At 30.5% G+C, this 23725-nt stretch overlaps 1 protein-coding gene across 1 annotated transcript in view; it reads right to left on the bottom strand.

The window, feature by feature from the left end:
• Positions 1-240: 240 nt before the first annotated feature.
• Positions 241-23725, bottom strand: part of Eaf (ELL-associated factor) — a 64199-nt gene continuing 40714 nt past the window's right edge. The window contains exons 3-7 of the mRNA XM_075353843.1: positions 20021-20290; positions 16476-16632; positions 10038-10170; positions 5981-6098; positions 241-461 (exon numbers count right to left, since the gene is read on the bottom strand). Coding sequence (XP_075209958.1) covers positions 6001-6098; positions 10038-10170; positions 16476-16632; positions 20021-20290 — 658 coding nt within the window. The 3' untranslated portion in view covers positions 241-461; positions 5981-6000. The remainder of the gene's footprint in view (positions 462-5980; positions 6099-10037; positions 10171-16475; positions 16633-20020; positions 20291-23725) is intronic.

Raw genomic sequence — 23725 nt, 5'->3', positions numbered from 1 at the left:
AAAAAAATCATTTAAGAAGTAAACATATTAATGAAAACAAACAACTGCACGCAGCTTTTCTACATATATAGAGAATAATGTATTCAGTTTGATGTAACAATCCCATGTACATACATAATAAAAAAACCAGCAGACCGATGTACAAAGTGGCCAGAAGAAAAACATGCTAGTAAGCGACATTGAATATACTACATATTACAAAATTAAAAATAATGGAGATGCATTAAAAAATTCATAGAATTAAAATACTCAGTTGTGCCTTGGTTTATTTAATAAACTCGTCAATTTTACACAGATACACATACATTTATTTACATTTTATAATCATGAAGAAGTTAAAACAATAATTACAAATTACCAAAATTAGTTTTATCTTATGCAAGTAACGCTGCAACTTTATGATTTTGATCCCAACCATTAAAATAGATTTGTCATTACAAACCGATAAGGCATCCAATAATCTGAAACACAAATAAATGTATAAGTATACAATCATATTATACATAAATTATAAATCTGTACAATGAGCTTCTTCATTTTAAAATAAAATAAACCTGTAGTTGTTCACCTTACAGTTTTATCTGTTCTGTTCACTCAGTTTTTGTATAGCATATCTCATTCAGTAAGATTATGAACACTTAAAATTACATAATGGCTGTTCCCTACATCCCAGTGTTTCTTCCAAACGTAAAATCAGCGAAAGAAGTAGTTTTTGTAACGGTAATTAACCTCTTAAAACTGACTAATCAGGAGACTTTTAAAAGCTTTGAGCATTATCAGTATCCATAATTTTAATTCAAATTTTTCCAGATCTTCAAACTTGACTAAACAAATCTGTAAAATTATAAATAAGAAAACTTCTTCACTATAAATAACAAAACCATTTTTTTTTACTGTCAGAAATATTAAACATTTCTTGTCCAATTAAATTAATAGATTTAAGTTAGGGCCTGTATGCTATTTGCGGTTACGTTACTTGTCAGGCTGCACATTTAACTCAATTGGATTTTGAAATGAATTACCTCAGGTTAACTAACCTTTTCTCTAGAGATCTGCTTCTATGTCTCAATAAATTTCTGCCATCTAGACTTTTTTTTATACTTAAATATGAGGTTTTTAAGATTGCTATACAAAATATTCTTCATGTTCGGTTCACATTAAGTAAACATTAAACTTTAAGGAATTAAAGTTTTTAATTATCAAAAAGGACATGATTTCAATAATTTTTTTTTTGACAAATATGAATATGCACCACAATACCGGGTTAATAAAATAAGTAATAACTCAGATTTGAAAGTTTGTATTTTTAATAGGCTGAAAAAAAAATTGAGGACAGACTGTCAAAGGGCTCTGACAGAAAGAAATGATGAACAGCTTCTAGCCACAAATACTGGTTATGTCTGATGTTACTGAATGGGAGAGAGATGTCTAAATAGTTGCAGTAGGTCTACTCTGCCGATAAATCCTACTTCCAGGAGTGCATAAAGGTTTTATGAATTTCTCCTCTTCTATGTAAGGAAATGCGAACGTAGAATCTAATATATAGCAGAATGGAGAAAGTGAAAATCCAAGTTCTCTAAATTTTAAAATGAATAAATTGTGACTATGATGTAATATCCTTGGTCTCCTCCATTTCTCTATTTATCCGATTAAATAAAAATAAATAGTGGGATAGAATAAATAGTAGTTAAATTAAAAAAAAAAGCTTTGCTGGACTGTATAAAGTGAAAATATATTAGAAAGAAGGAATATGAATTTCAATCGTAAAGTCAAAACTCATATATTACTTGGGAGTATTGCAACTCATCAAGAGATTAGATGGAAAGCAGGCAGGCTTACTCAGACAAAACATATAACATTCCTTTACTAACAAAGTTAATTTATGAAATTTTACTTAGATTATGTATTATTGGTGATGAGGGAAGACGTTTTATGAACTGCTGGGCTATAATATTCCTTAGTACAATGAAGTTTTTGTGTGGAGTAGCTTATGCTAACAGAATGTTGAATGATAAGTTAATACTAAACAAACCTCATATTTAGTACAAGTGATAATGAGACGAGACTTACAATGTTTACACCGGCAAAAAACATGAATGTGTCATTGTATCATAAAAAATATTCATAAGGGTATTATTTTGCAAACCAGATTGGGCACAAACTACGAGGGCAGTTCAGAAAGTAACCTCCATCTGCTCACTACGTGGGAAGGAGTGGGAGTAGCACTACTATTTTGTACAGACATGCACAGGAGTCCAGTCGGCATCCAGCCATGGCAGTACCAAGGTTGTGCAATTGTTCGTTGCATTTCTGTGGCTTGTTAAAATGTGTGCTGCAACAGAAATCCCTGCCAAGTGTGAAGTGTGAGCTATTATAAGATTCCTCATGGCAAAACAATAACAAGTGGCAGATATTCACTGGGAACTATGTGCTATACAGACCAAAGATTATGAGTGAAGGAGTTGTATGCGATTGGGTTTGTTCATTCAAAACCGGATGAAGAAATGTGCATAACAAAGAAAGGAGTGGCCTGCCATCTGTAGTCAAACATGAACTGCTTCAAAAGATTGATGCCAAAGGGCATGAAAATTGATCATCTCAGAGCTTTCCACTAAATTCCTGCAAATTTCCAGGGCTGTTTTGTTTGAGGTAGTGACAGAAAAGTTAAGCTACTAAGTTCTGTAAATAAGGAACAGGCAGGAGATTTTTTTGCAGCCGGAATTTTTAAGTTAGTGACAAGGTACAATGAGTGCCTAAGTTTAAATAGTAATTATGTTGAAAAGAAGAAGAAAGATGTATATAATAAAATGTATTTACCAAAAACTGTATTTTATTTATAACCAAACAGAGGTTACTTTCTGAATGGCCCTCATATTATAATTGATCAATGTAAAAATAGTACATGTTAACCCGCAACCGTTTTCTTTTTTCATTATTTCAAATCTAACTCAATTCAACCATTTATTTTTTATAAAAGTTTTTATTAAAACAAAAGTTTTAAGTTCACTAGACACAAAGTCTTTCATTTTAATTATTTAAAAAAATATAACTAAAGCTATTAGACCGGAGATTTTTATTTCATACATTTTTAATTAATTCATCAAAAATTTATTTATATTATTTTATTAAGATAAATTAAAATCTTTTGCAATGTTCCTTTACATATTATCTCTTTTATATATTACTATTATACTTATTTTTATTGTTTATATAACTGTTTACAGAATTTGTTTTTCTGTTCAATTTGTTTCTTTTGGTTTCAGAAGAAAGGATACATGGGAAGTAAATTTAGTTTTTAAATAACTTCTGAAATATGGGACAAAGATAACAAATCTACACGCATAGCATTTGTTGATCTAGTAAATCATATGCTATAATAAAATAAAGAATTAAGATTTTGAGAATAGCCAGAACTAAAATATAAAGGACATTACTTACAATTGTAAAAGAATTTGATTGCAATATGTAAATTCATTATCAGAATTAAGATTTATTCAAAATCTCATTCGGTACAATTTCATAATTAATGAAATGAATTAACTTTAAAAATAAACACAGCGTTCAAGGAAAAAGTTTACCATCAGGAAGGTAAAAATGCTGAAGAAAGTCATCAGTAGTGATAGCCTAATATATAATAGCTGATCATACCTCTACGACCAAGTATATTATACTAGCAAAAAAAATGCTCAAGTATCTTTGCTCTGTCATTAACATCTACACTTGGTGACAATAAATTGACGAGAGAGCATTATGAACACTTTCAGAAACATTTCTGAATATGTTCATCTTTATTATTAATAATCTTTATTATTAATACTTTCTGCAAAAGAGGTTTTTATGAAAAATGACAAAATGACTCAAACTATATGCTTTGATTCCATGAGACCAATCCATATTCCATTAATCTTTACATGTAATTTATTTACTAGTGTGATTTGTCTCTCTAAATTTAATGTTTATGTTATTTTTGGATTAATAATTGTGTTTTATTTGTGAAGGTACTGGTAAATAATATTTTTACAATATACAATTGAGAGAAAAATTAAGTCTAGATGCAAATACAAAATAGGTCTTTGTGCAGCACCTTCTTTTAAAACATTAATACACAAAAAGCAAATTAATGAAAATTCCGTCTGAAATTTATAATCTGTATTATGACTATGTAATTTTCTTGAAATTGTTTTTTTTTTTATACATACAATAAATATGTGTATATGAATTACTATATGTATGATTAATCAAATCTTTTGATTACATTATTAGTAATTCAATAGGTTAGATGGTATTTAACTGTGTCTTTATTTAGTTACCTATATAATATACCTATATCTTTATTTACCTATATAATTCTAAAACTGGTAACCTTTTTTTATAAATAAATTATTTTAAAAATGAATAAATTTACATTAATGTGAATAAAAAACTTCACCTAACAACCGACATTAGCAGATACAAAATTAAACCTAATGAAAAGCTTTTATTTTACTACAAAAACTTACTTCAACAGAGCTATTATTCCATTTAAAACTTGCTACTGAAAGGTTTAAAGACTGATTATCTCATCCAAGTGAGAAATTTACCCAATTGTCGCATCACATAAATGTTAAAAAATGTCTTATATGATCTACACTACTATGTTGCTGAATACAAACTGTTGTAATAGTTTTGACACATTTTTAACAATATTGTACAATCTTAATAAGCTATAAAGTGAATATATACGAGGTCTGTAAATAAAGTAATGAAACTAGTTTCATATAACTAACTAGTTTCATATAACCATATTAAACATATGGTTATATGAACAGCTGATTTATTATTATTATAATATTTTTAGTCTATTGTTGCCACGTGAGACGTAAACAAACTTTTTTGAAACGTGTTTTTGTTGTGCGTTACAAAAATGAGTGATACTAATTATGTGCAATCAAGTTTTGTGTTAAACTCTATGAGAATGCTACTGAAACTTTTTCAAAATTGAAAAGGTTGTATGGAGATGACACTCTGTCACGAGCCCAAGGTTTTAGGTAGTTTAAAGCATTTTCTGCCGGCAGGGAATCAGTTGCGGATGATCCATGCTCTGGAAGACCGTTAAGTCAAAAAGTGAAGAGAACAACTGAATTTGAACCATACCACAGTCCATCAAATTTTGACAAATGAACTGGACATGAAAAAAGTTTATGCAAAATTGGTCCCAAAAATCCTCACTGTTGAATAGATAAACAACAGGGTGGAAGTGTGCTGTGATCTTCTAGGGCAAATTGAAACTGATCCTGATTTTCTAAAAAATGTCATTACTGGTGATGAATCTTGGATATTTGAGTATTACCCAGAAACAAAACGCCAGAGCAAGGAGTGGCACAATTCAAACTCACCACATCCCAAAAAAACAAAAATGAGCAAATCCGAAATCAAAACCATATTAATTTGTTTCTTTGATAGTAATGGCATTGTACATAAGGAATTTTTGTCTACAGGACCAACTGTAAATCAATATATTTACTGAGAAATCTTGAAAGATTGCAGAAAAAAGTTGCTGTGCGAGACCAGCCATCAAAGACAACTGGATGCAGCATCATGACAATGCAGCTTGTCATAATGCACTCTCAATTAATGAGTTTTTGGCAAAGAAAAATATTCCTGTAGTTCTTCAACCACCTTATTCACCTGACTTGAGTCGCTGTGATTTTTCCTGTTCTTGACTTTAAAAAACACCTCAAAGGACACCTTTTTTGGAACAGTAGAAAACATTCAAAAAATGTAACCGACCATCTAAAGGATATTCCGGTTTCTGAGTTCCAACACTGCTGTGAAGAGTGGGAAAACCGGTTGAAGCATTGCATGGTTTCCCAAGGGAAGTATTTCGAATGTGATAAGAGTCCACATATAATTGGATTGTAAACGGAAAGTTTTTCTGAACCGGTCTCATTAATTTATTTACAGACCTCGTATGTTCATATTATAAGTACAATATTACTACCTGAAGAAGGCAGATGAGAATCAGTCGCTATCTAAGCCTGAAGACTCTGAGAGATGAAGATCCTCATTTAGAAAATTATCATGTGAAAGTGCTGGAGAAAGTGTACCATTAAGTTGACCTATAAAACAAAAACCAATAAAAAATTGACTTATAATTTGTGCAATGCACTTTAAAAAAATAGTCAGTAAAGTAATACTAATAATCAGTGAGAATATTTAATACAATTTTCAAAACATTAACCTAACATCTTTTGAATGGAATTACATTGCGTAATGAACAGTAACTATAAATGGCAACTACCAACATGCACAATTATAACTTATTAACAATCAAAATCATTAAGTTCTAAGGAAACAAACGTTTTCTCATAATGAAGAAATTATTTAACATTTTAAACTGTCATTTGATTATTAAAGAAATAAAAAAATTCAAATGTAAACATTTGTCATAAATTCACAAAATGATGCAAATTTAATCAATCAAAATACAGTGTCTCAAGGATAAATAGTTTCAGGATACTGTATTTGTAAAAATAAAGAAATAGTAGAATTTCAGGTTACAGAATCAAAACATTTCACACTGATTTCTGCTCCAGAAATAAAATGGAACTAAACTGAAATTAATGGGACACACAAACTATAAGTAAAATTAGTATCCAAAGACAAATGATAATAAATGCACATTCAAAAAACTTGACTTTTACCAAAACAAGGAAGAAAAGATGAATTTTCAAAATAAAAAACATGAAGAATTAAATAACAAATTTGTTTAATAGAATATTTTTTAGACAATTAACTAGCGAGTAGAAAAATTATAAAATTCTTTCCTATTCAATACCGAATAAAAAATTCTCATTCAATCTAATCATTTTACTGATAGATTCTAATGTTCTGCTCTAAGAAGCGTCTGTATTAGCAGATTCTTCAACTCTGCAACCTGGTAAATCAGATGTTTTATTTTTTTTAAATTTATAATTATTAATTTCACTATTTTCCAGCTTTATCAGCAATCTTGGAAGGAAACCTTCTTAAAGAGATTTTAACAAAATTTAAAGACACAATGTAAAACAATACCTTGCAATTATAATATTTTACAAATTTAACATTTTATTTATATAAGATTTTTATCTGATGTGTGTAAGATTTTGTTATACTTTTTGGTTACAAGAGATTCTATGCAAACAATGTTGTTAAATATGTAATTTTAATATTTCACTTTCCCAACTAGCACTATACCAACAAAAGTGAAAGTATTGTAATTGGCCTAATTTGGGCATATGCAGTTTTCACGGGATCTTGATGTTTTGACACCTAAGGAACTCAACAAACCGGATGGAAATTTCCTGGTGTTCACATGTACGTGTGTGTGTGTGTTCAGTGTCGTACACCTTGTATATCAAGAACTACTAGACCAAACTTGATCAGATTACTTCTGAATATGGTGGGGGGGCATTGATGCTATTAAATTTTCAACTTAAAAGATCAAGGGGGTGAAGCTGTACAGCAAGGTCACCCTCAGTATCTCAAGATTTCACCTTTCCAATATTAGAAAAAAAGTAAAATTTAAGATGTCATTGTTATAAAATATTTATTTTATTATTATTTTTAATTGTTTTTATATTCTAAAATAAAAAAAAAATATTGTGTATAACTTTAGCAGAAGTGGGATGAAGTCCCACTTCTAAGGTACATGCATGGATTTCATGAAGGTCAGGCTTTGTAGAAAATTTTAACAACTGATAAGCTGGAACTTATTATTACTATTAATGCAATTATAGTAATTTCGATCTTTATAGATTATTATAGATTTTCGATCTTTAATGGCTTTACCCAATTTTTTTTTTAAGTCTCAGTAAGATTCAGCATTGATTGTTGCTCCTCGGGGCATAAATTCACTGTAAACAACTCCCTCAGAATCGAAAATGACATTGAAAAATTGAACATTTTCAAAATGCAGGGATGTTTTCACTTTTTTTGGCTGCGGCAAATTTTTATGTCTCTATTCAAGTGATGCTTGTTTAGTCTCAGGAGTGTAATGATGCACCCAGCTCTCATTCCCTGTGATGATTGTTTCAAAAACTGTGAACTAGTCCTGGAATAACATTGAAGAAAAGAAAGAGAAGATGCAAAACGTTGATGTTTGTGGTTGTTGGTCAACAGATGTGGCACCCATCGTGTACACGCCTTACGCTAATCAAGCTGATCGTGAATAATCACCAGCACACTACCATAACTGATATTAAGTTCACTTATACTCTCTAATTTTAATGAGCTGGTTAGTCAAGATCATTTCAGTCATGTGTTCTGCATTACCCTTGTGTTTGCAATTGAAGGATGCCCAGCACGCAATTCGTCACTCACATTTGTTCTTCCATTTCTGAATGTTTGGTGTGAATTTGTGATCATCAGGTGTGACATTGCATTCTCACTGTATATCTCAACAATTTGGCAATGAATTTCATAACAATTGTCATTTTTTGCCCACAAAAATTGGAGTACTGAATGCATTTCTATGCAGGACGAAACCTCTAGAAGACATGCCATATTGACAACGATACTACACATGTACTGAATTTAATAACATATGCAGCCATAAAAGTTAAAAGGCAAGTCTTTTTAAAACAGTATAACATACAATACAAAGGTAAGGCATGTTAAAAGATTTTGTATAGAAGAAGAATAAGTGAATGACCAACTAACAGTTGAAAAGTTCTCTTAATTTCCTTTTCAGATCAAGGTTAAAGAAGATATTCTGAAATATTTTAACTCTTTCATACCAAATTGTTGTAAAGCATTATTTCATTTCAAGTGAAGGTATAACAACATATAATGAATTTTATACATTCAATTTCACTGTTTAGACAAACTGATAGTTTTCACAGAATATGAAAACTTCAACTGGATGTATAGAGTAAAACTGAGATTAAAATGTTAATTTAATTTGATGCTCCCAAGGAAAGACAACAAAGCAAAGAATAAAAAACCAAAAGCTATAATAACAAACCAAAGCATTTAAAAAAAGAAGAGCAATGAAAAATATCTTTTATAATGTTTACTTCTAAGAAATTGCTTTAAGAAATTCTTTACTTAATTTAGCTACATTGTAAATTCATAAGTTTACAAGCTTTATATGTTGCATCACTTTAGTTGAAACTCATCAATTCACATTACAAAATTAAAAATCTGATGTGAACACCACATGATTTCCTTGTACGCCTATTATTACACACACACATTTTTTAAAATGAAAAGTATGTAAAATTTCATTTTATTAATAACTTCTGATATTTTTAATTTTTTTTTTTTTATAATTATTGAATTATTTTTTATTGTAATTTTTTTTTTACAATCGGAGACTAATAATTATTAACTTAAATACTAATTAAGTTTAAAAAAGGAGTCTGATTCAAACCGATGTGCCTTTCCATTGTAAGATCCAAATATTTCATTAATTAAAATTTTATTTGGCTATAACTCTAGAACTATTGAAAATAAGTACCACTTATGATATATCGTTGAAAATCTTTCAATGATTACTGTATTTCTGTATTTAAGAGAAAGTCCAAAATCCAGATTTTTTGGATTTTGGGCTTTTTTGGACAATTTTGGTCCAGTCGATTGCAATCAAAACAAGAGGTGCACAACTAGATGTTACAGTAGTCCTAAATCCAAAATTTCAACATCCTACAGCTAATTATTTTTGAGTTATGCGAGATATATAAGTACGTACAGACATCACATCGAAACTAGTCAAAATGCATTCAGAGATGGTCAAACTGGATATTTCTATTGAAATCTGAAAACCAAATTTTTTTGCCATCAAAATACTTCCTTTACTTCATACAACAAAGTAAAAATTTTGTTGACTTAAAGTAGAGTTAACACAATTTTAAAGAATAAAACATGAAATACATTTTATTCAGTTATGGAAAACTGAAAAGAGATAAATACTTCAGTTATCTGTCCATAAGCTTAAAGGGACTTAAAGGTTTCAAGTTATGAAAACACACACACAGATGTATGTTATAATGGATTAGTGAATTAAGTTACATACATACCATTTGCAATACTAGGTTTTATAGTATCATTATTGCTTGGATTAGAATCGCTATCACTATCAGATGAGTTGCTGTCATCACTGGACGAATTACTTGAAGAATCGGAGAGCAAACCAACAGCACCACTTTCATCCTATTTTATTAGAAATAAACATATTATAATAATTAAAATTATAAACCGTTATTTATTTTTATGTTTTTACAATAAAATTAAATTATCTATTGATTTACAAATTATCTATTTAATTAAATTATCTCTTAAGTGGATTTACAAATCCAGTCAACATAAGCAAGACCAAAAACTAGAGCAAATGTTATTTTGTGATTTTTCATAATAAAGATGGCTTATGCCATAACTGATTTAACTTCTTAAAAATGCTCAAGAAAGTTTTTTCTAGTTTGTTTTCTTAATTTATTGCTTTGCAGATCGGATGACCTGCATTAATTTTGAATGCTGGACAATAAAATTTAATTTTTTATTTGTTACAAGAACATTAATAACTGCATCCTTTAGTATTTTTTATGTTGATTTCAAACGGTTCTAGCAGGTATAGTTTTTTGTAATTAACATTTCTTGTTGTAAGAGAAACCCATTGTAACAGAGTATAACTATATCATACTGCAATTTACATATGCCTAAAATTTGCCTCTTTTGGATTTTCTGATGTAGTTTGCTGTAGGTACATCAGTCTTGAGATTCTAGCAATAGTCAGCCAGGATTCTTGGGTTCCATTTTCCCTGGTAATATGGTTTCCATGGTGTTTATTTCCTGGTGAAAGCGATTTCCATGTCTGTTACTCATAGCTCCATTATAGTTAAGGAAAAAATCCAGATCAGAATCTAAGGAAGTGGATCTTTAGCAACATATTATATCCAAGTAATGTCACTATATAAGCTTTTTAGTTTTTAAGAAGCTTAATTACAAGATTTTTATAGATATCTGCATTATGTTTTCCAAGGAAGTTTTTAACAACTTTTTTAAAAGATTTCCACACCAAAACCTCATTCAGACTTCAAATTCAATATCATTCATAAGTTAACTTCTTTGCAGTCTAACAAATATATCTGCCTCTATCTTAGCATAAATTATATTAGGGAGCTTGTTTTTTAAAAAGTATAATCAAGTACCATCAAGATCTATTGCTTTAACAAAATTTTTCATTAAACCTAGCTTAATGTATAGTGGCAAAAAGTAAATGTTTCCAGATTTTACTTGTGTTGGACTCTCAACATTCTTCTCTCCTATAGTCAAAGTTTGTCTTTTTGGCTACTCTTTTTTAACATAATGATTCTTCCTATCTCTGGTATCCCAATTATACAAGAAGCAACAAAATTTAGTAAACCCAAGCAGTAAACCATCCCAATCAGGCATGGCATTTTCACACGCTATAAAAACTGTCATTCATCTCATCCTCTGAAGTAATGCCTAATGGTGGTCTTGGAAGTTAAAAAGAAGTAATAAACCAAGCAAGAGTGATATTACTTTCAAGTCTCCACAAATTTTCCACAAATGTTTCTCATACTGAATCAAACCAGACACAAGTTTTATATAATCAAATACCCCTTCATGAGAGCTGCATGAGCTAAAGGATTGATGGGATATTATTTCCAGCATGACGAAAAAGGGCTAGTTTCAAACTATGCTTTGAGTAGTCTATAAAGACGCCATCAGAATAGTACCTAAGTTCCAAAGCTTCTACAGAGTGAGCAGGAAGTCCCTTTACGCTAGTTGTGAAATTATTAGGATAGGTGCAGCTTACCTTCTATTGTTCTACAACATCTGTGCAGGTTTCACTATGTTCAAAGCATAATACCATTTCAAATGCTGACCGAACAATATCTTGGAGCTGCTTATTATTAATGAATCTTCATTTAAAGATCTCTTCTTTTACAAAAACCCCAGAGTGCACCGTAAGTGTGGAGAGGTCACGGCTTCTTGTGGCCAAGGCAATGAAACCGGTAACTCTTCTAACCCATGCTCGATCCAGCAATTCGGAAAAATTTCATTGAGGAGTTTGTGGACATTTAAAGCAAAATGTGCTGGAGCACTGTCTTGCTGAATGTAATGATGTCAGTGATCCCTTTTGCCGCTAATTCTGTAAGCAACCTCTCGTAGATCATTCTCAAATAACTGTGCTGATTGACTGCGCCATCAAAAAAATTAACGACCAAGGAGATGTTCAGCTGTCATCCCAGCCCAATTCATAACATAACATGGATGGTGTTCGATTTCCCCCAAAAAAAAGAAGAGGATTGTCTTTCGCCCAGAAAAACACATTTCAGTTACAAGAGCTTTAATAAATTGCACATTATCTGAGAACATGATGTTCTATTTATCATTTGTTCTTAGAAAGTGTTCAAGCAATAATTGACATGCGTAAACATGTCACTCATTAACTGTGACTGGACAAAAACATTTAACTTTCAAGTCCTCTCGCATTCTTGATCTTGGAATGCCTAACTCTGCAGAACATTTGCGCATTGATTTTATTGGTGATCGTTAATTCGATGGCTTCATGCTCCAGCGCTCAGCCTCTTACTGAGTGGCGCATAAACAACACTTCCTGTTGCAAAAACCTTTTCTTCCATGTCAGTAATGTTTGCCATGAAGGTGACGATTTCCCAAAATGCACAAAGAAGTCATTCATAATGTTCTCCAATGTTTTACCAGTGTGTAGACATTTGTAGACCCACACGCAAGCTAATAAATGCTTTTAGACAGTGAACAGACTCGTATACGCCATCGTTCCACACTAGACTATGACTAACATCACCCCATCACAAATCAACACACCGGACAATCCCCACCACAGCTTATCCTCTGCACCTTTTCGAGTAGCAGTAAGCGATATCAGTGGTGAGTACTGGCAGCAGTAGAGTTCAATTAAGCTGGATCTATTATAATGTAAATGGACTCCCTTGCCCACCCTGTAATAAAGATTCCACATCATTATATGTAAACTAAATCCTTATACTGGAAGAAGAAACATTCAAATTCACACTGCAACCTGACACAGAAAGGCGCTTACTTTAATATACTGTTGTAAAATATTCCATCCTTTCAGTCATGACGTGAGATTTTTTAAAATGTTAGGTCACTCCTTTATTCATCATTGATAAATCTCCATAACCTTCAACACCAGCAACTTCATCTTCATCTAAATCCCAAGTTTTCTGTGATACTGGAATTGGAAACTGTGGACTGTGAGGCACTGGTCTGGTCTCATAGCAGAACAAATATCAGGATATTTAACAATATGTCTAATCTTAGCTGTTATCCCTGGTATTTTATTTACAAAAAAATAGATCCATCCAACCAACCAGACAACAGTGTTACACAAGAACTGCAGCAAGTATGAGGAGAATCCAGGACCTGTCCTGATCACCTTTACATCCAAAATACTGTTCATTTTTTTTTTTTAAACAGTGGTTATATATTTCTTCTCTGAGACTTTAATGTTAACTCATCACAAGTGTAGCCAAAATTGTCTGAATAGTTAATGCAACTGCATGACATTTTCATTAAAACATTTACAACAAAACTCACATATGCCTATTGCAAAACTTTATTCACACATTAATGTACTATATGCAATGACTTGACAGGAAAAAATAAAATCACAAATTGATAGGAAAAATAACTGCACCACTAAATGTTACGCGCACAAGAGTTTACACTTGACTGACATACTTGAGATTTGTCTTGGCTAGCATGGTATATGTTTACTGTTACAGTATTACATCCAACACTGAGTCACCAAAACAAAATTGTGACTGGTCACATAATTACATTTAGGAAAAAAATATGGCATGAATCATACGTGTATCATTTGTAATTGTTTTAATTCCTAAGTATCTTTAATATTTATACAAATAAAGATACTTATTAAATAAATAATAAAGATATTGTATAAATAATAAATATACTTATTTTTCCTGCCTATTTATAAACTTAAATAATTTATAGTTTATCTAGCAACTTCTGCAGTAAATAAAATAAATAATATATTGTACTTGCATTGCTCATGAACATGTACCTACTGGATAACTCGAAGGGCAATTATAAAAATTCTAAGGCTGATAGGAAAATGTATCATTTATATTCAGAATCAGCACCCAAAAATATATAAGATTCAGCAAATAATGATCACATAACAAAATCGTTGTTGACCACTGTAATAGGTTGTCTACAAACTACAAACATTTGCGAGCTTAAAATATTTATGTTTTTAAGGTGCCGGCCAAGCAGTTACGTTCAGTGATTAAACAAAGGTTAGTAGTAACTGATTGTTTAATGATGATGCATTTAATTTTTGAAAATATAGTCAATAGTTATTTTAGTATAATTATTGATTTGATTTAAGAGGCAAATCTGTATTTTTAAAAAAAGATTTTAAAAATATCTTTCTGTTATCAAGCAAGATGAATATTTTTTAACCAAAAGTCCTATAATAAGAAATATTAAATACAAACAATTACAGTTACAATAAATAAAATAAGACTGACTTTAAATAAACATAAAAACTCCATATATAACAGTCTAAAAAAGTAAAGAAAATGAAACAATTTTTAAAGCAATGAAAAAACAAAACTGTTATCAATCAGTAACAAACTGCATCAACAATCCTTCAAAAATATTTGTTAAAGAATCATCAAGGGGAAGGAAATAGGATGATTTCTCAGGATATGAACTTCTTACTTTTATTTAGACATATATATCAGTAAGAAGCAAAATGTTTGAAAAACTATAATACCATACCACTATAAGACTGAATTCATATACGTATTTGTCCAATTATAAATTTAAAACAATGACAAAACTAAAACTAAATTTGCGAGTATAGGTTCTTGAACAGTAGTAGAAGGAAAGAATAATTATAAGGAAGGAAATTAACCAAGGAATTGGGCTGACCTACTGAAAAATTACAATCCAATCAATTTGCTGACTTCAATTTTTGCATATTTCCATTCAAATTATTGTACAGTAGAAGAATTAAATGTTAACTAAGAAAAATAATGTGACTGAAAGTTTTCCAAATGTTAAAGGTCAAATTTTGATTTTGGCATGATAGTAGACTACTCCAACATCCAACAGGCTTACAGATTTTATCTCTAGAAATAAATCATCTCCTCCTTCCATCACGTTCCTTTTATTACCCTTGATCCCTTTTTCCCTGTGAATGGATATTATGGGAACATAGGATAGCTGACATATCAGCAGGGGAGGGCTGTAGCAGTCTGTAGGCTTATTCAGAAACCGTTTCCTATCTTAGGGTAATACAAAGTGCTAAATACAAGATATGGTTATCAGGTGAATCTAGACCTATTACTTCTGTGAATTAAATTTCAAAATCAGTTTATTATAACTGAAGAGAAATCATCATTATTTCTGTCAATGAGCACAATACTTTTTTCAATGAACTGTAAAAGTTATTAATTAGTAGATAATATGTAATATTAGAGTAAAACAGTATATCAAAATTAAAAATAGGTTAAGTGTAGCTTCTGTGGTCCCTCAGTGCTACTGCAGTTTCTTTTTATATTCCAAGTAATTTTTGACAGTCACTCTAGTTAATGTAAGGATTTTAGATGAAGATCTAAGAATTTCTTGTTTTTTCATGTCTTCATTTTTTCATCTAACGAATCGTTTTACTCAACTTATTAGTCTTATTATTTTACTACTCATAACTAATAATAAAAAATTAAACTGCTTTTTATTACTTCAGCCAGAAAATATTTTGATTTTAAAATTTTAAAAACAGTAAATAACTGCTGAACTAACTGTCTACCTCAAAATAAACAGTAAATTATCATTTTCAGGTTTTCTTTTCATAAATTATAACATTTTTAATCAGAGGTCTGCTGTTAAGTCATAAAAACAAATTTGGTTAATAATATATATATATATATATATAATTTATCTGGAGTTCGCTCTATGTCTGAAAATAAGTGGCCCTTAACATAATTATATCGCCAAGATTGTCACATTACAGTTTTGGATTTAACATCCATTTATTTATTCAGTACAGCATATGGGATTAACACTGTCATTCATGCATATATCTAGCAATCAATTTAACTTTTTTATACACAAACAAACTGCTAAACTACTAATTTAAAAAAAAAATTAAATAAAAAGAACTTTTAAGTGTAAAATAGACAATCCGTTATTGACAAGGAAATGAACTGTAAATCTATTAAAATGTAAGTTACACCTTACTTACCACAAAATGTGACTCATTATTGTGCAAAAGAAACAAATTGTATATTTACCTCAAATCAGTTCCTTAAAACATAATGCAATATACTGTAGGATTTACTGCTTAGAATACTTAAAAGATACCATCTCATAATTTTCACTTTTTTTAAATTAAAAAGGTAAATCAGTTTATTTTTGACAGAAGAATTAATTTAACAATAAAACAAAAGATAACTCACTTCATCTACATCCACACGGATGGGAGATCCCAACCTGGGACTCTGTGTGAAATCAACTAAACTGGAATTACTGGAGGCGCCAAACATGGAAGGACTATCATTCATATCACTGAGACCAATCAATGGAAGACTACCAGGGGCTGTTGTCGGAGACATACTGGTTGAAAAAAAAAAATGTTTAATGTTAAAACTATTACAGCCAACTCTCAATTATCTGCGCTAAAGGGCCAAGGATAAACCACATTACAACACAGGTTACACTTGAAATCAATTATTAATTGGGGGGGGGGGGGGCAATAATAATATATAAGTAACTTCTGTAAAACCTTATTTTTTTCTGTTAACACTGAAATGTTTGGTCAACAAATTACAATAGCATTTTTGTTTAAAATAATAATAATAAACTAAAATACTGAAAGAAATATATTAACATTTTATTTCATTCTTCATCACCGTAATTTCACATCTAGAATAAGCTATATATATGCTGAATCTAAAAAAGTGAAAAACTTCATACAATAAAAAATTTCTTTCATATAAATGCATTTTAAAAATAATTATTTTACACTGTTCTTTATCATCAATCATATATTTCTTTATAAATCAATATACTAGAGGAACTGCAGATTACACTTATGGGTAATTGAGAATTGGCTGAACAATTGTATGGAATATACAAAAGAAAAAAACTTAATAATAGAAAGTGGTCATATTACTTAACCCTGGTCCAAGAACCTGGATAAGAAACAGGTATAACATAGCCATCAGCTTTTCTAGATGTGTAAACCTTATTTATAAAATCAGCCTATAATATTAGGAGCTGTATATTAATCAAGCATAGGTAAGAACACTAGCCTTTACACGAGTCTGTTTCATGATACTTACAGCTATACTGACCATGGAGATTTAAGTAAAGAGGCATCACTATATGCTCCTTCTATAAGTCATTTGGCTTGCAGGACCTATTATATATCCACCAGAAACAAGAGTAGACAAGAGCATTCCAGCTCTGATTATACGGCTATACATTTTGAAATCAGAGTATCTCAATTTTGAAGTCAGAGAAGAAGGTAGAACCCTGCCTTATGTTAATGGATCAAATTTATTTTCCAAAGTGAAAACAGAGGTATTTAGTGAAATGGTGAAGATATCTGCAATAACGGGGGCCTCAAGAAGATATTTTACCATCTGTTGTGATGCCTTATTGGGGAATTGCTGGATGACTTTTAACAAAACAGGTTTTACATTAGAATTATGTTAATGACTTTGCTGTACTTATTCAGAAGAAATCCCTCTGTATTGTTTAATAAATGATAAAAATTCTCTGAATATATTATTGGTTCAAAGAAGCATACTTATGGACTTCTCTCATATTAATTTTACAACCTAAGAGGTACAGCTAAATTAGATGAACCAATTTGGAGCTTTCTAAGTGTAGTCAAATATCTCGGAATCATTGTGAATGGGAAACACATCTCTTTGGATAAAATTATGTCGACAGAAAATGGTGACCGGAAACCTGGATGGTCACTTATCACTTTGTAAAAGCTATTAGGTTAAAAATGGGGATTCCTCTGACTTAGTCCTCTTCTAAGTCTGTGTTGAAACCAGAGATCTTGTTTGGTATTGGTGGAGGAAAATTTAGCAACAAATTGTGAAACAAAAGCACAAAAAATCTTTTAAACATGAAATCTCCAGACCAATATGCCCTGTATCGCTTTTAGCAGCATATAGTTCTGGAGGTTTTTCTGGATTGTTGAGGAAAACTAATTTTTGTCTACACTGGTAGCCAAGCAGTATTTGAAGCTTTGAGCTTATATTGGTATAATTCTGACATGATAAGGGAGTGCTAACAGATCTTACTTATGCCATTGCTCACAATAAGGTTGAATTACACTACCTGTCATGTCCCAAGACATAGATAATTATGATAAAGCTGATAGGCTTAAGAAAAAAAGCTTCTTCTCCATCATTTGTAGACCCAAAGCCTGTTGCTGGTATGCGACTCAACTGCAATTTTTAACTGAATCAACAAGTGGTGTACATATCATATCAAAGACAAAATCTGGAAAAGACACTATAAACATAAAAAGCCCCTTTCCTGCCTTCATCATATTAAATAGTGTATTTTGAGAAAGGTACATTGCTAAACATGAACCATTAGGAAGCATTTATCTACTGTGGGTTTACATAGAGTAATATCTTATAGATTGCATCATCAGTTTTCTGAGACAGCTTAATGCATCATCCTTGAATATGAGGCCCTAGAAAAGAAGTCTCAATCTTCAGGCTTTCTTTTGGGGAGTGAAGACTCTGAATTCCCTTCTAAAAATCTGGTAATCAGGAAAATTATAGAACTGGACAAACCAGGAAATTTAGGTTTTCATTAATACACATGCATCATGGCTATAGTGCTTTCGGGGGTAATGCCTTGCTTCCTCTTAAAATAAATATTAATTACACATTAAGATTTATGAGTAGGATTTATGACTCTTTAAATTATTACTTACATAACTATCTTAGGTCACTATACCTGTTAAAAAGATTAATTTTTAATCAACAATTTTTTTTTATGAAGTTTCCAAATCACCAACATATAGAATTAAAAAAAATAATAAATTAACTTACATTTTATTGCTCTAAATGTAAAAAAAAAAATAACAACACATGTTAGACATACACAAAAGAACTAAATTCATCATGGAAACAAAATAAATAGATTATAAATAATCAAAACATTATTACATTCTAAAATTTATAGTTTCAAACTCTCTCAGAAAAGTAGCTTTTTCCAATATTTTTGAAAATGCAGTACAATATCCATGCAGTACAGTAACAGTTGCACAGATCAAACATTTAATAGAGCTGGGTTCAATATTTAAAAGAAGCTAAAAATGTAGGTGATGAAAAATGAGCAGGATGTCTTAATTTGTGAATTCCACATCACAGGCTTTGAATAAATAAGACTGAAATATGATTTATAAATTACCACATCAGAACACAAAGCTTTGAAATGAATGGTATCTTATTTATGTTAGGAATTTAGATAAAATGAATACAAAATATTTTTAAGGCAATTTTTCTTTGAAGACATTTTATTTTTCTAAAAATGTTTATTACAATCTTTTAAACTACATATAACATTAGAAAAATTATGCAATACTTTTTTCCAGTTTTTTGTTTTAATATCTTTTATATAACAGAAGCTTTTTATGATAAAATGAAAATGCTGATGTTCAAAGTTTGACAACAAAAAACATTAAATTGTAAAATTGAAGTTTTTAACTTTTTTCTAATCAATTCTCCTGTATCACAATTCATGAAATGCACAAAGAATTTATTTTTACATTTACTTTTATAACTTTACATTCATTTTGTGGGATGGATAAAAAATGGCACAAGCTAAAACTTAACAGGATTGAAACTAAGAGGATGAACTCTTGTAGTAATTTTAATATTAATAATTAATTTTAAGTAAAAATACTTACCTAATTATTAATTTAATTAAGACAATTAACTCTTCATAAATATAAATATGTACTTACCTTGATGTTACCTGTGGAGGAGATTTCTGATTAGTCTGAGATGTGGTTGGGCTTTTATGTGAATGTGTGTATGAAGGTGACGCGTGCAAAGGAGAATTGAGCGGCACCCTTGCGGATAATGATTTTGGCAATTTACTGCTATGCCTCTGCCTGGACGGTTCAGGCGGAGAAGTCTTCTTGTTCTCAGAACTGGACGACCAATTTGATGAATTTGCTGCATTGCCGGCAGACAAATTGGTGCTACTATGATGTCTCTGTGATGATTCCTGTCTGATAAAAAAAAGTCAATAAATAATAGTGTAAATAAAAAACAGTTGTTAATTTACAAGTGAAAATAGTTACTTATAATGAAAATAACTGTTAAATACTTTAACTTAAAAATATTCAAGAATAGGTGGTATAAAAATAGAAAAAGTAACTATTAATAAAGAATTTGCAAAAAAATGCTTTACTAAAAAGTTTGATAAAAGCGAAAGATACAGCGTAATTTACTACATCTTCAGGAATATAAGGTTAAGATATATAGGGAGAATGTACAATAAAAAGTTGATAATACCAAAAAGAGGCTATTTGACAGGTGAAAAGGAGTACAGCCAAGTAAACACATGTGGACAAAGTTCAGAAAGAGGCAAATAATAACTGAACATTTGATTGTGGTGGTTAGATAAGTTTGGTGGGGGTAATAAGCAAAGAGGAAGATTACTGTGTTTAATGCCAAGGAAGTGGTCTATGATGATACAAATAAAAAATGTAAACTGGCATAAAAAAGTCAGTAAAATAAAGATTCTTTTTAATCTTTATTTATGTTTGACGTTTTTATTTATTTATTTTTTTTTTTTGAAGAGGATAAATGTTCTTGTGTTATCATCACCCAGAATAAAAATAAAATAAAAAAACAGAGATTAATAAAACTACTCTAAAAACTAAAAAATTAAACAAACAAAACTTAAACTAATATCACAGCTAAAATATCACTTAAACTAATATCACAGTCATAAACATAAAATAAAATAAAAACATTTTTTTTAAATAAACGTAAACAAAAAAAATATAAAATTTAACTAAAATAAATAAAATTGAACAAAGTTCAAGAGGAATGTAAAGGGCCCCTTCTCGGATAATAGCAACATTAAAGAAATTACATCTAAAAAACCCAACAATTACAAGAAAACAAAAACAATATAGCACAAATAATACAAGAACATTATTAAATTCTGTATATAATACAGATTCATCGGAGATACAACATTCAGTCAGATACATTTTTATGTACGATATGGCGAAGGTTCCTAGGTAATTTAAATTTGTGACATAAGACCGCATATCATGCAGTCCACCAGGATGTGGAGAGTAGTCAAGCGGCAGTCGCATCATATGCATCATGATGCATTTTCTATTGACATCATATACCTGTGGATAACTCATATGTCTTAACCATCGGCAGAGGACCACTTCCTCTTGGTAAACTTTCTTGCATGAAAACTGTCACGGCAATACAGTATCTTTTATATGTCGGAGTTTATTACCTACTGTAGCAGTCCACCTTGTCACTTTGCACAAATAGTATGTTTTACACAATTAATAAACTCAGATGTAGTAATACAAGTGGTGAAGAACGGTTGACTACATGCATATTTAGCAGTAGACTCTGCATGTTCATTATCTGGAATTCCCACATGGCTAGGGATCCAGCAGAAACTCAATTATGTGTTGCAGTGGTTCAACTCAACAACTGCATTATAGATTTTGGTAAAAATAGGATGTTTTAGAATATAAATCTTATAAAACTTGGAGAGCACTACACGAGTCAATGCAGATAAGGATATGGCGGTATTTTGGGTTAACGATATTCAAAGCATTATTTATTGTGTACAGTTCAGCAGTAATGACACTTGTAATATTAGGTAGACCAAACATGGAGGTTCTGTCATTAAAAGCAAATGCACATCCAATGGTATAATTCTTTTTTGATCCATCTGTACACTTCTGCGTCTAGGTATGTCTTGGAGAGGAATTGGTAAAACATTTGCTGAAAGATGATAGGTGTTGTTGATTCTTTACTGTATATGGCAACATCAAAAAAAACATTTATGAGCTTAATTCTCCACAGAGGATATGAACAGGTTAAATTGGAAAAATAGAAAGGGTGTCAAAATTTAGATGGTGCAGTAAACATCAGGTGTGAACACCTACAGGTGAGTATATCATGGATGATCCTCATACCTTTGTAAATTAGGATTTGCAAGGAAGTTGAAGTTGAAGTTTTTATAATGACTTTAAAAATTCAAAGTTAACAAGCTTCAATAACCTTTATTCTTGTATTCTTTACATCACTTAGTATCTGAAAATATTTACTGGCAAAGTAATATGTATACATAGTAATCATTGAAATAGAATTTACCATTTATATTAATTTTTTTACACAATTTCTGTAAACATCTAGATTAAATATTTCAAACGGCTAATCAGCTGGTTTAGTGGTTAACATACTGCTTCTAGTTCAGCTAGTTTCAGGTTTGAGTCCTGGCTCTATTAGTTCACTTATTATTTCACCTAACTTTTATAAAAATAAAACTGATAAATGCTCCAATTAATATTTTTTACAATAAAAGAAAAGAATGGTAATTAAACAGTATACAGTGGGCTTTCAGTTTTAACACCCAAAAAAAAAAACTTCCTCAGAGTAGTTGTAAATTAAGCCTTCAGCATCACACAACATTATATCTGCAACCAGATTATTAGAATACATGGTATTATGACTATACAGATAATATACTCCCACAGTTGAAAACTGTTCTCTGCTGTGCATGACATCACTTACTGACAACTGCTAACCCACACCATCAGTATGTAATATACCTGCAATTTATAAGATAGTATTTTAGCATGAATTGTCACTGAGATCAGTGTTCTTCTGTGCGTGATTTATTCTCATTTTAGCGAATGTATTGTTTGTACGCATATGAAATTTGTGAATGTAAATTGTAATGTATGTGTGTGCCTGTTTTGAGTTTGAATGTGAGTGTATAATTTTACAAATTCAAAATGGTGATGCAAGCTGTTTTTGGGCGCAATAACAATTATATAAAACTCAAAAATAATATTCATGAACCTGATAAGAAGGTATGTTTCACTCATTCTCAAAAGATAGTACACAAAGAAAAATCTGGGTAAACAAATACAGCAAACAAGAAAATTTTAATGTCGTTAACGTGAAAATTTGCAGCATACCTTTTAGAGCCAATCACTATGAGTGAGTCCTACAAAGTGAACGTTTAAATTATGAACCGTGTAGAAAAAAATTAAATGCTTTTCCTGCTGAGCACTTAACTAAAACAAGAACTGACAATAGATTAACTGGTTCAAGGAATGTATGTAGTGAAATTAGAGAAAGGAAGAAACAAGTAAATGAGGTGCTATCAAATAAAAAAAAGACATTGCATAATCATCAAAAAATGACGAAAATTCATTAGTGAATGGTGAAGAAGAAAATCTCATCATGACGGGTTTCAGAGAGCCAAAATCACTGTACTAATTACATCTACAGAAGGTAAAAACTCAAGCTGCTTAGTGAACCGAATAAATAGTAAGTTAGAAAACAAACATTTATGGGAGGAAATGCCAAAATTAAAATCAGAAAATTATTCACTGAAGCAGCAAGATAAATACGTGAAAAAAATGTTCACTCCAGGCCAAATTCAAAAA

This window comes from Lycorma delicatula, chromosome 1 (genome assembly GCF_047948215.1).
Source record: "Lycorma delicatula isolate Av1 chromosome 1, ASM4794821v1, whole genome shotgun sequence".
NCBI lineage: Eukaryota > Metazoa > Arthropoda > Insecta > Hemiptera > Fulgoridae > Lycorma > Lycorma delicatula.
This window is presented reverse-complemented; position numbering and strand designations above follow the sequence as displayed.